This window comes from Cinclus cinclus, chromosome 3, assembly GCF_963662255.1.
Source record: "Cinclus cinclus chromosome 3, bCinCin1.1, whole genome shotgun sequence".
Lineage (NCBI taxonomy): Eukaryota > Metazoa > Chordata > Aves > Passeriformes > Cinclidae > Cinclus > Cinclus cinclus.
The window spans coordinates 111,828,345-111,843,289 of NC_085048.1; the positions used below are offsets into that span (position 1 = coordinate 111,828,345).

Sequence of the window (14,945 nt, forward strand, 5' to 3'; positions counted from 1 at the left end):
CTCTCCCAGCCCGGCTCATGCCGCGCCCCGCAAGGCGGCCGTGGGCGAGCCGGCCCCCTGCCCGCCCCTGTCGTGCACGCCGCGGTGCCGCCTCCGCGGGGCTCAGTCCGTACCGCCTGTGGCACCTTTTGAAGAGCCTGTGGACGAGCTCCTCGCTGCACTGGTGGCGGTGGTGGAGTAGCACCGTCTCTTGGCTCCGCCTGGCGCGGGCCCTGGCGCTGGCCCGGCCCCGACCGAGGCCCCTCCCGCGGTTCCGCCCACAGCTGGCCCGCAGCCGCCCGGCTCCCGCCCCGCCACCGGCGCATTCCCCCGAGCGAGCCTCGCCGCCCGGCAGTTCGGCCGCCGGCCCCGAGGCGCCGGAGCCCGGGGCGGCTCGGGAAGCAGCGGCGGCCGGGGCGGGCGGGTGCCCCGGGCAGAATGCCGAGAGCGCGGTGCCGTCCGCACGGGCGGAGAAGCCTCCCCTGGAGCAGCTGTACCGGGAGGGCCCGCTGCTGGGGAGCGGCGGCTTCGGCAGCGTTTACGCCGGGACCCGGCTCGCCGACGGCGTCCCGGTAAGAGACGGGGCCGGCTCGGAGCGGGGAGGGGGGCGGCGAGCGGCGGGCGGCGAGCTGAGCCCTCCGCTCGCCTTGGCTTGCAGGTGGCCATCAAGCGAGTGTCCCGGGACCGCGTCTTGGAGTGGGCGCGGCTGGTGAGTGAGCGGGGCCAGCGGGAGCAGGCGGCGGGGCGTGGCGGGCGGGGTAAGGCCAGGCCCGGCCGGGTGGGAGCCGGGACGCTGCGATGGGAGCGAGCGTGGAGCGAGCGGGGGCCGCGCAGCGTCCCGGGCCATGGGCAATGGCTGCTGCGGCGGCGCCGGGCAGGGGGTGGCGAAGGCGAGCGCAGCATCGGCGCCGCTGACGGCATGGCGGCTCCCCCGCAGCACGACGGCGCCCTTGTGCCCCTGGAGCTGGTGCTGCTCTGGATGGCGTCGTGGCCCGGCTTCCGCGGCATCGTGCGGCTCCTGGACTGGTTCGAGCTGCCCGACGGCTTCGCGCTGGTCATGGAGCGTCCGGAGCGCTGTCAGGACCTCTGGCACCTGCTGCACGCGGGGGGGTTCCTGCCAGAGCCCGTGGCGCGGGCGCTGTTCCGGCAGGTGCTGGGGGCCGTGCGGCACTGCACCAGCCGCGGCGTCCTGCACCGCGACATCAAGGCCGAGAACGTGCTCGTTGACCTGGCCACCGGCGAGGCGAAGCTCATCGACTTCGGCTGCGGCACCATCCTGCAGGACACCTTCTACACCCAGATGGCCGGTGAGCCCAAAGCCGGGGCCCAGCCGGGCAGTGGAGCTTCTCCCCTGTGCTTCCCCAGGTGGAACACACAGGGAGGGAGGGAGGGGGAATGCTGCTTCAGCCGGCTGCAGCCAAGTTGCATTTTGGCAGGAGGTGGCTGGGAGGGAGCAATCAACATTGGCCTGATGAGCTGTGCCCGTGTGCCATAGGAACGCGGGAGTACTACCCACCGGAGTGGATCCTCTTTGGCCGCTACCATGGCCAGCCAGCCACCATCTGGTCCCTGGGCATCCTGCTCTATCAGCTGGTGTGCAGGCACCTTCCTTTCAAAAGCAGAGAGGACATCGTCCGGGGACAGCTCTTCTTCCCGCCCCGGGTGTCTCAAGGTGGGGATGGGCCTTCAAGGCACGGGAGCAAGAACGGCTTTGGGAGAGGGCAGGTGGCACATAAGTGTCCTGCTGTTGCAGCTGGGGAGGAGGTTCATCTCCTGGGCTGAGCTGGACGAGGTGGCAGGTGTACCTCTGCTGCTCTCTTCCAGAAGAGAGGATGGATGGGAAGCTGTGCGAACAGCTCTGAGCACTCTTAGTGTGCTGTGGGCACTGTGAAATCTGGGAGAGCATGGACAGGAGCTGACCAGCAGTTTCTGGTTTCTCTCTGCAGAGTGCCAGCACCTGATCAGGTGGTGCTTATCCATGGACCCTGCAGACAGGCCATCCTTGGATGACCTTTTAGAACATTCTTGGGTGCAGAAGCCCCACCTGGCCCAGGAGACAGCAGAGATCCATCCCTCTGCACAGTAGAATCCAGGATGCCCGCAAGCAGCAGCTGCTCGTGTCTCGTGGCTCTCAAAGAATTGCCCAGAGCATTTCCCAGTGGCCCTGGCATGGAGCAGAGAGCACAGCCAAGGAGGTGCTTCCTCAGGTCCCCGACGATTTGTGGAGGGAGCGGCTCAGGGCTCCCCATCCTATTGGAGAAATTGTGGCACAGTGCAGTGAAGTTGCCACAGAGTAGAAAAGGGGAAACATCCCCCTGCAGCTCAATGGCCTCGTGATGTCCCTGCGAGCCAAGGCACATCTGGCGTGTTCTTCTGGAGATCAGCGCAGAGCTGGAGAACGCCGTCCTCGAGCTGGCCACTGGCAGGGCAAAGCTGATGGGCTTTGGTTGCAGCCCCTTCCTAGAGGACACGCTCTGCACCCCGACGAAATCAAGATGAGTCCCCAGGCGGTGCAGGGGTGGGGGGATGCTCGTGCCTCCAGGCATGGCAGGGCTCAGCCTGGCCACGTGCCGGTGGTTCCCCTTGGGGTGGCAGTGGACAATATTAATCTTTCTGCCAACTGCTCAGCTGCTTTTTGGTGGGGCAGGGGATGGATGTTGTGGAAGGGGAGCCGGCTCCTGGCCTCGCTGACAGCTTCTTCCTGCCAGCATGGCACAGGCTGGGGTGGGGGCATCCGGCCTGACAAAAGCATGCATCCATGTGGATAGGGAGCAGCAGAGGGGGACGGGTTCTTTAGCCATGGCCCAGCTGCTCTGCTTTGCAGGCCCTTGAGGAAGGGGTGGGCATACAGGTGGGAAAGGTAGGGTTTTTCCCCACCACTGGAGAGATTTTAGTATCATAAAGAGCGGTCAGACCTTCCCCAGGCCCGTGAAACGGTGACAACCTTTGGTGCTTTTTCTTGTTTCCAGGTCTTGTTTTGAAATGACTTTCATGCAATTGTTCTTGTGTTTTTTCCAGAAAGATTGCAGCTTGTGTCCAGACCAGATGGAGAAGCACCGGCACCGTCCGTGGAGTGCATCCCGTGCCGGTGCTACCCGGGGAGGGTCCACGGTGTGGATGTCCCCTGCAAAAGGATAAGGACCTTGTGTGTGATCGGCTCCTCTCCTGGCAGCAGGTCTCCAGAGGTGGGTACCCGGTTCCACAGCTCGGGTGGCAGAAGGGCTTAGGGCAAACGGCAGCAGGCACACAAGAATGTCGCTCTTGCAGCTGCTGAGGAGGTTGTTGTGCCATGCTTGAGCAGAAGAGGTGGAGCGTGTCCTGCCACGCTGCTCTCCTCTAACAAGGAGGGAATGGGCTGGGAGGTTTGGGCTCTGAGCACAGCCAGCAGCCTGGCCTGAGCACAGGCCGTGGTGGGACAGGGGGGAGAGGAGCCTGCTGCCACTGACCGTGGCTTTCTGGTTTCTGTCCCCAGGCTACCAGCAGCTCATGCCATGGAAACGGCACCGCTCGACCTGCCAGTCTGGGAGGGCTGGACGGCAGCGGGTGTTCATTTGCTGCCAAAAATAAATCATTCTTGTTACTAACATCATCATCATCATCGGAGCATTTCTTTCATCCTTTTTTCAAGCTTTTGGCCTCCCTTCTTCCACCGAAATCTCTTTGCCTCTTTCCTCATCCACTTGGTGGAATTGGTGGGGGGGTTTAAGTAACACAAAAAGTTCAGCAACAATTCCTGTTGCCAACCGCAGCAGTCTCTTCAAGAACCTGGAGTTGGTAGCCAGGCCCACATTTCACTTGGAAAGGGGAGTGGTTTGCAGGGACAAAGATGTCCCTCTGCTGCAAAAGCAGGGAGGAAATCAGAAGCAGCAAAATGCAATTTCAGCTCTACCCCGCCCAAAGTTGTCTGCGTCTTTGCCCTCCACTCCAAAATAGGCAGGCAAGGCTGGACTTGAACAAGGTTCAAGTCCTTCATGGTCCCTTGGCATTAAAGGGATCAAGTAAAACTCTCGTGTGCAGTAATTGGAGTACAGCTACTGTAGGGATAAAGGAAATGTTGGGAGCTGGGACATCCTTCTTGTCTCCTTTGTCTCCCCAGGTGTTGTAGCCTGGATAGCTGTTAAGATGGTTGCAGGTAAAGGAGCAGCAAGGGCCTTTGTATGGGATCCACGGAGATGTTTATTTCAGCCACTGCGTGGATAGTCCAGGGTCAGAGGCAAAGACAAAGGGGAACGTCGGGGTGAGGGTCCAGGTTGAAGCAGATGGGTGTCCTGGGCAGGGGGAGCATCAGGGAGCACTTACCAGGAGACATGGGGGTGGCACAAAGGTGGGGTTAGGGCATGGGAGCCAACAGGGAAACAGGGTGGGAGTGACCGAAAGCCTGAGAGACAGGGAGAGGGCAGGGGGCTGGCCCAGGGAACAGAACAGGGCTACATTGGCATGACAGAACAGGGCTTGCTATGAGAGAAGCCTCTCGTGTCTTCCTAACTAGGGAATGCCTTCTAGGGTCTCCACAGTGGGGTGTTTTGGGTTCAGTTTGAGTTTGGGTGGAGACACTGCTTTAGTGTAGTGGTTTTGGATTGTTAATTTGAACGTTTTTAGTTGTGAGATAGGATTAGGAGGAAGATAAAACAGGCTTAGCTTTAAATGGTACAAAGACAAACTTTATTACCAGAAACTATAGGGGAAAAAAGAAGAAGAAAAATTAGAATAAAACTTCAGACTACTCTTCTTCTTTCCACACATTTGTTTTTTTACATTGACAACATACAAAGAACAACTCAGTTCGTTTACCTTTTCTAAAATAGTAATTTACTTGTTTCTTTCAGAGAGGAGATTCTTCAGCCTATAGAGATTTTTTCATAAGAAACCATTTGTAAGTGGTCTTGCTGTTCTAGTGTTTAGCCGTCAGGGAGGATAGAGATCTGGTTATTATGTAATATTTTTTTTCTCAACTAACATTTTAATTCATAACTAATACTGAGGACCATATCAACTTATGAGGCACACTTAAAGGATTATAATAGTTGAAACAAAAGCTTACTCCACTTTTAAAAATAGAGGGTGTTTTTCTTCTTCTTCCCTAGGGAGAAGCAGGGGTTTTTTCACTATTTAAACCTAGGGCACTTACAGCAATTTTAACATTGGTTTATTTTAACACCAACGCTTCTTCTTACATCTAGAGTTAGAATCTTTAATCCACCCCATATTTTTTTATGTGTTATAGGGAAACAAGGGTTGCTTTTCTGTAGCATAAAAAAAAGGGAAGAATTTCAGTCTATGTCTTCCTTCCCTCAGCTGAGACTTGACTCTTCTCGTACTTTGAATTTGGTGTTTTTTGTGCTGTTTTTGTACATATTATCATTTTGGTTCTCTGTTTCTTTTTCCACAGGACAGAGAATAAAGTATTTGTAAAATCATATTTTGGGCAGTGAAAAAGTTAATATTTTGCCGGGGCAGGAGAGGGTTCTGTGATTGTTTTTAGGTGGGGCGGCCGGAGCTCTTTACCATAAGGAGCCTTCTAAGGCCGCGCCGGGGCCGGGCTGGGATTGTAGGGCCCGGCCAGAAAGCGGAGATGAGTTTTTTGGTTGTAAGGTTGTTTTTTGGCATTTGCTGTACGTGATGTTAGTGGTGGGCTGGTGGTTTTCCTTTTCCTTTTGCCAGCAGCCGAGGTTGGGGCCCTTGCCAGATCGGGGCCCAGCTGTCTCTCCCCCAGGCCGTGTGGGCGGTGAGGCAGGCCTTTTTTCCACCTTTATCTCTTACTGTTCACTTCCTCTTGCTGGAAACGGGATTGTTGGAACACTTTAGAGGAGACGGCTTATCCATAGTGTTCTGTTTTAAATTGTCTAAAACCGTGTGAGACAGATGGCTTCACATAGGAACATCCCCAGGGCTGCTGAGGGGAAGGCACCACTTTATTTGTTGTGAAGAGAAGTAATCAAAATCCGCAACCAACAAGCTGCAAGGCAGAACGGAGTGGGAATTACAGAAATAAAGGCCTTGAAAAGCAGCTTAGGAAAGCGGCTACTTCCTAGACAGTGCCAAACCCTCCGACCGGGCCCAGGGCTGGCTGCCCTTGGGAAGGGAAGGGAAAGGGATGGAGCTGGGGTGGGGGCTCTGTGGCCATGGAAACGAGAGAACCACGGGCCAGCGCGTCACAAAGGGGCAGCCCCGCAAGGGGCTGTGAAGGTTGTGGTTGACATGGACACAGTGGCAGGAGACACGTCTGGCTCTGCCCGTCTGTGCCGACTGCTGGCGATTGGAGTCACCCCACCTTGTTCTAGGGCTGGGGACCGAGCTCCTATCGCCGTCTGCTCCGAGACAGTTCCCAAATTCAACCCCAGGTACTTCTGCGAGACAGAAGCACGGGTTCAAAGATGGATTTTACTGCAAAAGGAAAGACCACGGAAGGAAAAGGTGAGGATAGAAAGGAGCTGAAAGGCCCGAGTCAAATGGAGACAAATTCCACCAGATTTCAGGGAAAATTGGTCCATGGTGGTCAGTTCTGGCTCTGTGTCAGAGTTGGTGGCTGTGAGCTACAGGTGATCTTGCCAGGACAGCCCTGGCATCACAACATTTTCTCATTAGCTTACTCATTATGTTTTGTCATTAGCGTCCTCTTCTTTTCACAGTAGCCAAATCACTCAAACTTTCAGTCAGGACAGGGACTGTGGCCACAGCTGACCACAAACTGGACACGGTCATGAGACGCAAGTTCTGTTCCTTTGTTTGCCACCAATGTCAGGTCTCACAACAGATAAATTTCCTGTTCTTCCTCTGCTTGCTAATTGGGTCTAACACTGAGAATGATATTAAGGTGCTATGAAAACGCCAGCAAGTCCTGCCTGCTTGCTGAGAGCTCTTTGTAGTTTGCAGAAACAGCAGTCACAGCTGTGTGGGTCTTTATTGGGTGTTCACAGAAGCCACACTAGAGAAGGAGTTTTTTTCCCCTCTTCCCATTGGAGCCATCCAACTTTCTGTTCAGCCATGGTAACTCAATAGTGTTCAGAGGAATAGTTCACAGGCTAGGTCCTTGAAAAATGAAACCTAAGAAATTTTCTCCAAAGTTCAAGAATCCTGCAAATGCCCCACCCATTAGACGTGTTTATGATAAAGATGGGACTTCACCTAACGCAGTTCATCCCTTGTGAGGCTGGTTCAGCCTCCCACAGAGGTAAGGTGGGAGCTGGGCCGCTCTCTGGTGGGAGGAAGGGTCTTGTGCCAGCCTGGAGAGCCTGTGCACATTGCCAGGGAGCAGTTGTGCCCTGCAGGTGCCCCCTGCCATGAGCTGTGCTGCTGCCAGTGCCCCGTGGAGCTGTAGGGCTGCTGAGCTGTGGGGCAGGGAGAGGAGCAGGAGGCTGCATGTGCAGCTGAGCCATTGCTGGGAAGCACAGGGCTCTGGGCTCCCTGCTGTCCCAGAGCAGCCTAGAGGCCAGGGTGTTCCCCTGGGAGCTCTGTGGAAGTGGCTCAGGGTGTGATCCTGTGGCCTGCCTCAGGTGGCTGCTGTCAGGTGCATGTTTCCCTGTGCAGCTAGTTTCCAGGAAAGTTTCCAGGAAATGTCTTCTATGAAATATGGAGCTTCAGATGCTTTAGGTTTGCATTGCAGCCTCTGTTACAGTTTTATATCTCTACTTTCCAGGCCTGACTGGCTACCCTCTTGCCAAGAAGTTTTCCCTGGCAAATCCTTCTATGCTCCTTCCCTCCAAGCCATTGCCTCCCATCCAGAAGGACTCTCCTTCCACCAAGCCAAGCACGGTGTCCAGAGGAGAGCACGAGACTGGGAAAAACGGCACTGGCTGCGAGGATAAAATTAGAAATAACAGGGAGCTGAGTTCAGAAGGAAAAGAACAGATGGTAAGGAGACCGAGCTAAGTCCTGTGTGATAGATTTTCACTTTCTGCACTGTAAGCAGAGCTCAGAGAGCTTTTCCTGTGGTGTGAGCACATGGAACCAGCTGGGCCAAGGAAGAGCTCAGCTGGACACTGCACTTCTGGGAAGTGTCTGAGAACACGCTGCCTTTGCAATGGGTGTGTAGTGCAAACTTCACATCCTCAGCATGCATCAATGGCAGGAGAAGTCTTTGAATGGTTTCTGGGCTCTGTCATAATTCCTTGTCTGACTTATGACTGAGAAAAGCCCAAGAATCAGGCCAAGCTGCTTATGCTGTCCAATCTGCCAAGCAAGCATGTTAGATTTTATAACCTACATGTATTTTTGAACCATGGCTGTGTCAGGGATATGTATTCCATCAGCTGTGTCTGCTTGCTAAGGAAAAAAGGAGTTTGCTGGAACAGGCAGTGCTACAAAGTCAGTTCCAGGTGGTCTCAGCTTTTGAGTTGTACAGCCATGGCCTTGTACACAGCTGTCTCTGATGCTATTTCTAGATTTCGTCAGCTTCTGGGCAGCTGTGTGCTCTGGCATGGCTTTGTCCAGAGGGAAGGGATGGGAGGTGGCCATGGGGAGAGCAGCTCAAAGCCCAGGCACACGATTGCCTTTGCAGCAGGGCCAGCACCTGCAGTTGTTTTGGGTTTACCATGGGGTGCAGGAGGAGGCAAATGAGCAACAGCATTGGCAAACAGAATGTCCAATCAAAGGCTGATGTACTTGATTCCAGCCTTGCTGAGGAAGGGCCCAATGTATTCCTGACAGGATCTAATCCTTCCACTGCAGTTCAAACAGGTCCTGATTTGGCCCTTTAGTTGTGCCAGAAATGATGGGATACTGAGGAAGGGCGTTCATCTGTCTCCACTGCCTCCACCTCCCTTCCTGGCCATGGCATGGGGGCCCTGGAGAAATTTGGGCAGGCAGAGACCTTCCAGAGAGCAGCAGGGCAGGGAGCTCTGCTGAACTTCCTAAATGCCAGTGAGCCTGAGATGATGGAGGTGTGGGAGCTGGAGAGCACGGAGCATCGCGAGAGCTCAGCAGCTTCTGGGCTGAAAGGCTGCTGGGCAACTGTAAGAGGGAAGGGCAGCAGCAGAAGAAATGAGGGGCTTGAGAAAAGCAGGTTTTGACATCCTGCAGAATGGCTTTGTGGGGACTTGGCTGGAGATCAGCACTGGCTGTGAGGTGCCTAAGAGACAGGGAGAGAACAGTGATCTGAACCTGTTCCCATACCATCCAAAAGGCCAGTGGAGGCCGTGGCACCGCAGAACATCTTGATACCAAACATGTGGATTCCAGCTGGGATCATAGCCACACTTGCAGTGAACTGAGCCCAAGGAGAGAGTTGGCAAGTCTAGGGCATGAGCACGCCCTCACCACTTGCCTTTTCATTCCCCATGCTAGGCCAAGCTACTCCAGCAGTTTGACTGGTCTTTTCCTGCCAGGTCCCAGTTAAAAGCATGGCTAAATGTCTTCAGCCATCAGTGAGGAAGGGCTGAATGCTTCATCTCAGCACTTTGTACCACTCTTTCCAGGCATCCTTGCTGTATCCCAGAGGTGGGGATATGAAGAAGGGGTCATTGGGACTGCCTTTGGTCCCCCCTATACCCAAGGCAGTCAGTCCCCGTGTTGGCAGTGCTGCAGGGTCTCTGCACAGCTCTGTGCAGCTGGATGTCCAAGAGTCCCAGGAGATGAGGTAAGCCAAGGTGTCTGCTGCTCCACTCTGCTGTTCAGCTCCCTCTTGCCATCTTGTGAGGTTCCTTTGCACAGTCAGCTGTCTCCCATGTATTTAGGCAAACCTCTGTGTATTCACCATTTGGCCCATTTGTGATGATCCAGCTCCATGTCAAACCCCACACCATGTGTCCCAAGAGCAGAGGTGGTGGTGGTGGGGAAGAGGAGGCAGGGCTTAAAAGCACCTGAAGATGGGTCCTCTGCTGGGCTTGGTATTGATTCCCTCTGTAATGTTTGTGGTGTCATTTGGGAGCTGTATTGCATGGCTCTGGATCCTGCAGATCTTTGAATACTGTGATCCTTGACTAGCAACTTCAGCACCGGAAAACTCTGTTTGGCCAAATATTGGATGCTGGAGGGGTGTCTCTGTCTTTACGTGCTGCTTCTGTAAATGTCAGGCATAATTTCTCTGTGCCTGGGACGGCGCTGTGAAATGAGAACCCAGCTATATTTTCCGGGTATAGATGTAAAATCCTATCAATGTTTAATATTTAGGTCTGGGATTAAAACAGAGAGGGCAAGGAGGTAGAGAAGAGCTGTAGTACTGTACCTGATGGGAAGATATTGGCTTGAATATATATGAGAAAATGTAGCTGTCAATGTAGCTTATCTGAAGGACAGCAATAATGAAGGAGTCACAAAAATGTCATTCCAACTGGAAAGCTTTGGTAGTGCATTGAAAGTGCAATGTGAATACCCTTGCCTAGCAGTTGAGTTGGAAAAAGGCTTTTCCTTCTTGAGACAGCCATGAGGTGGAATATCCTTCTCAGGATACTGCCGTGTTCGGACCACATGTAGCACGAGACTGGTACTAGTGAGAGCCACAAGCAGGCAAAGTCAAGCTTTGTCAGCAGAACCAAAGTAGCTGCCCTCCCTGCAGACTCGTGTCTCAGCTTAGCAGCTCCTGCTGCTTGAGGGAGGCTGTAGGAGCCCCTTGGCTCCAAAAGGAAAGTCAGCAGAATTGGGGAGTTATGGTGCAAGTTGAGGAATGACTGCTGAGTTTCAGCTGGAGCTTGGCCAGCTCTGCCTGGCTGCAGCAACTGAATGCTTAAGGACAATTAATGAGCTTTGCATCTTGTTGGCTTGATGTGTTGCATTTTCTTCTTCATCAGAGGGACCAAGCAAGGAAGGATTGCTACACCTGTTCCTTCCCTTCTCTTTCTCCCTCCTCATATGTTCTTGTGTTTTCCATTTTCTCAAGGCCACGATCAAGCAGCAGCATCAGAGTGAAGAAGTCTGAACATGCAGGTAGGTACAGGGCATGTCTGTCTTAAAATTACTACTAGAACCTTGAATTAGAGGTGATATTTTGAAAGCTTTGTTAAAAATCATTCTTTTAAAAATTTCTTTAAACTCATTTGAATTCCTTGATGGGCTCAGTGGACTATCCCAGAGCCCAGTCACTGGGAGTGTGCTGCAGTGGTGTAGTGAAAATTCCTGTATTGTGAATCTTGAGTGGCAAGAGCTGGATTGGGACCTTGGGGCCCTGGAAGTGCAGTGCAGGAAAAGGAAACATTCCTGTCCATCCAGCACACACCTTTTATCTCCATGCAGTCTTTCTCATGTCAGAATTAGCAGAGAAGAAGAAGGCATTTATCAGGAAATTAGAAATCCTCTCAATCCATCCTCCTGCCCTTGAAGGAGATAACATTTCCTTGAGGCAGATTCTGAACTGAAACCTTTGACACCTGAAAGAGAGTCATGGACTATCAAAGCCATTGCCTGGTTTTGCTCTGGGAGAAAGAGGGGAAACCTTCTGTGAGAGAAAGTCCTTTTGAGTTTTCCAGTTATGGAGATGGAAACTTCCAAAGGGATGCAGCCTATGCAGGGTCTGAGTCTGTCATCCTCTGACAGCACAAGCCCAGAGCCACCTGTGGAATGTTCACAATGACAAATCTCTTGCCCCACTGCCTCTGCCTGTGTCAGTGTTGCAGGCTGAGGCTGGGGGAGGAGATGCCTTCTGCCTTGTCCCCCTGTCCCTGCCTTGCCTGATCCCTGACAAGTAGAATTGTGCCAGACAAAATGAGGTCTCTGGTGCGTCTGTGCCAGCCAATGCCTTTGAGTTGAAAGCCTCCATCAATGCCTGTTGTTGTTGATCCTTTGCCATCACTGGGCACGTCACGATAGGAGAGATGAAATTTGAAGACATAATTAGCTGATGAAGAAAGCAGATGAGATTTCCAGGTCCCTTTGCTCTGGGTTATTTCTGAGAAATCCTGGGTTTTGCCCCTTTGGAATGACTCCTTAATTGGTGATATGCAGCTGGAATGCTTAATGCAGCTAGGGAGAAGTATTGCTCAGTAAGTAAGGTGATGTTTTTGCTGGATTCATTTTGGACTAGAAATGTGCAATTTCGTTAAATATTACCTGTTGTGCTTTCATAAATTGACCTGTACATTCTCTATGGATAAATAAAAGATTGGTTTAAGGATGTTCTTCTTTTTATGATCTGCCGTCTTCCATTTCCATTAAGGAAAGTTTGAATTGCTTTTAACTGCCATGATGAGAAATGTTTTGATGCAGGTCTTGTTTATACTGGATTTGGGTGTGTCTGCAGGAAAGAAAGCAGGGAATAAAACCCACGGGACAAGTATTTGAGCAGAAGTGGAACGTTTGAAAGCTAATTTGTTCCCTAAAGATTTGGGCTCCTTGAATACTGAGGATATGTAATGGGGAGCGCAAAGCTTCCTTTACTTGTAACATGGGGTGCCATTGTTCTTGTACCATCACTTCCTTTGTTGTAAAGCGAAATAAAAGCAACCAAGAAAACCCAACCCAGAACCGAGTGGGACTTAGAGAAACAAAGGCCCTGAAAACTAGCATCTGAAAACAACTACTTCCTAGGTGTAATTGTCAAATACTTGTGATCACTGTGGTTTGCCAACTGTTTGGACAGAAAGGGATCACAAAGTACTTGATGGGCAATGAGTAATACATAAGGAAAGGAGTAGAAGCTCTCTCTCCTGGCTTGCCAGCTCCATACCGTTCAGAGGAATTACAGTGATGCTAGTTTCATGGAAAAAACATCAACAACAACAAAAAACCACAAAGTGATTTTCTGATTAATTCAAAACTCCCGTGTGTTCCTCATCCATTAGACAGATTGATTGTAAAAGTGGGAGTTCACCTAACTCACTTGTTCCCCTGTGAGGCTGGCTCAGCCTCCCACAGAGGTAAGGTGGGAGCTGGGCCACTCTCTGGTGGGAGGAAGGGTCTTGTGCCAGCCTGGAGAGCCTGTGCACATTGCCAGGGAGCAGTTGTGCCCTGCAGGTGCCCCCTGCCATGAGCTGTGCTGCTGCCAGTGCCCCGTGGAGCTGTAGGGCTGCTGAGCTGTGGGGCAGGGAGAGGAGCAGGAGGCTGCATGTGCAGCTGAGCCATTGCTGGGAAGCACAGGGCTCTGGGCTCCCTGCTGTCCCAGGGCAGCCCAGAGGCCAGGGAGTTCCCCTGGGAGCTTTGTGGAAGTGGCTCAGGGTGTGATCCTGTGGCCTGCCTCAGGTGGCTGCTGTCAGGTGCATGTTTCCCTGTGCAGCAAGTTTCCAGGATAGTTTCCAGGAAATGTGTTCCATGAAACATGGAGCTTCTGATGTTTTAAGTTTGCATTGCAGCCTCTTGTTACATTTTGTGTGTCCGCTTTGCAGGCCTGACAGGCTACCCTCTTGCCAAGAGGTTTTCCCTGGCAAATCCCTCTATGCTCCTTCCCTCCAAGCCATTGCCTCCCATCCAGAAGGACTCTCCTTCCACCAAGCCAAGCACAGTGTCCAGAGGAGAGCACGAGACTGGGAAAAACGACACTGGCTGTGAGGATGAAGTTAGAAATAACAGGGAGCTGAGTTCAGAGGGAAAAGAACAGATGGTAAGGAGACCAAGCTAAGTCCTGTGTGATAGATTTTCAGTTTCTGCACTGTAAGCAGAGCTCAGAGAGGTTTTCCTGTGGTGTGAGCACATGGAAGCAGCTGAGCCAAGACGAGCTCAGCTGGACACTGCATTTCTGGGAAGTGTCAGAGAACACGCTGCCTTTGCAATGGGTGTGTAGTGCAAACTTCACATCCTCAGCATGCATCAAAGGCAGGAGCGGTCTTTGAATGGTTTCTGGGCTCTGTCATAATTCCTTGTCTGACTTATGCCTGAGAAAAGCCCAAGAATCAGGCCAAGCTGCTTATGTTGTCCAATCTGCCAAGCAAGCATGTAAGATTTTATAACCTACATGTATTTTTGAACCATGGCTGTGTCTGGGATATGTTTTCTTTCAGCTGTGTCTGATTGCTAAGGAAAAAGGAGTTTGCTGGAACAGGCAGTGCTACAAAGTCAGTTCCAGGTGGTCTCAGCTTTTGAGTTGTACAGCCATGGCCTTGTACACAGCTGTCTCTGATGCTATTTCTAGATTTCGTCAGCTTCTGGGCAGCTGTGTGCTCTGGCATGGCTTTGTCCAGAGGGAAGGAATGGGAGGTGGCCATGGGGAGAGGAGCTCAAAGCCCAGGTACACGATTGCCTTTGCAGCAGGGCCAGCACCTGCAGTTGTTTTGGGTTTGCCATGGGGTGCAGGAGGAGGCAGATGAGCAACAGCTCTGGCAAACAGAATGTCCAATCAAAGGGTGATGTACTTGATTCCAGCCTTGCTGAGGAAAGGCCCAATGTATTCCTGACAGGATCTAATCCTTCCACTGCAGTGCAAATAGGTCCTGATTTGGCCCTTTAGTTGTGCCAGAAATGATGGGATACTGAGGATGGGCGTTCATCTGTCTCCACTGCCTCCACCTCCCTTCCTGGCCATGGCATGGGGGCCCTGGAGAAAGTTGGGCAGGCAGAGACCTTCCAGAGAGCAGCAGGGCAGGGAGCTCTGCTGAACTTCCTAAATGCCAGTGAGCCTGAGATGATGGAGGTGTGGGAGCTGGAGAGCACGGAGCATCGCGAGAGCTCAGCAGCTTCTGGGCTGAAAGGCTGCTGGGCAACTGTAAGAGGGAAGGGCAGCAGCAGAAGAATTGAGGGGCTTGAGAAAAGCAGGTTTTGACATCCTGCAGAATGGCTTTGTGGAGACTTGGCTGGAGATCAGCACTAGCTGTGAGGTGCCTAAGGGACAGGGAGAGAACAGTGATCTGAACCTGTTCCCATACCATCCAAAAGGCCAGTGGAGGCCGTGGCTCTGCCGAACATCTTGATACCAAACATGTGGATTCCAGCTGGGATCATAGCCACACTTGCAGTGAACTGAGCCCAAGGGGAGAGTTGGCAAGTCTAGGGCATGAGCACGCCCCCACCACTTGCCTTTTCATTCCCCATGCTAGGCCAAGCTACTCCAGCAGTTTGACTGGTCTTTCCCTGCCAGGTCCCAGTTAAAAGCATGGCTAAATGTCTTC

At 52.6% G+C, this 14,945-nt stretch overlaps 1 protein-coding gene across 1 annotated transcript in view; it reads left to right on the top strand.

Annotated features, from left to right (window-relative positions):
• LOC134042043 (serine/threonine-protein kinase pim-1-like) overlaps positions 1-14,945 on the top strand; it is a 75,908-nt gene that overhangs the window by 59,450 nt on the left and 1,513 nt on the right. Inside the window, exons 2-7 of the mRNA XM_062489116.1 lie at positions 456-551; positions 638-688; positions 917-1,286; positions 1,475-1,651; positions 1,926-1,996; positions 13,298-13,444. Of these exons, the coding sequence (XP_062345100.1) occupies positions 456-551; positions 638-688; positions 917-1,286; positions 1,475-1,651; positions 1,926-1,996; positions 13,298-13,444 (912 nt within the window). The remainder of the gene's footprint in view (positions 1-455; positions 552-637; positions 689-916; positions 1,287-1,474; positions 1,652-1,925; positions 1,997-13,297; positions 13,445-14,945) is intronic.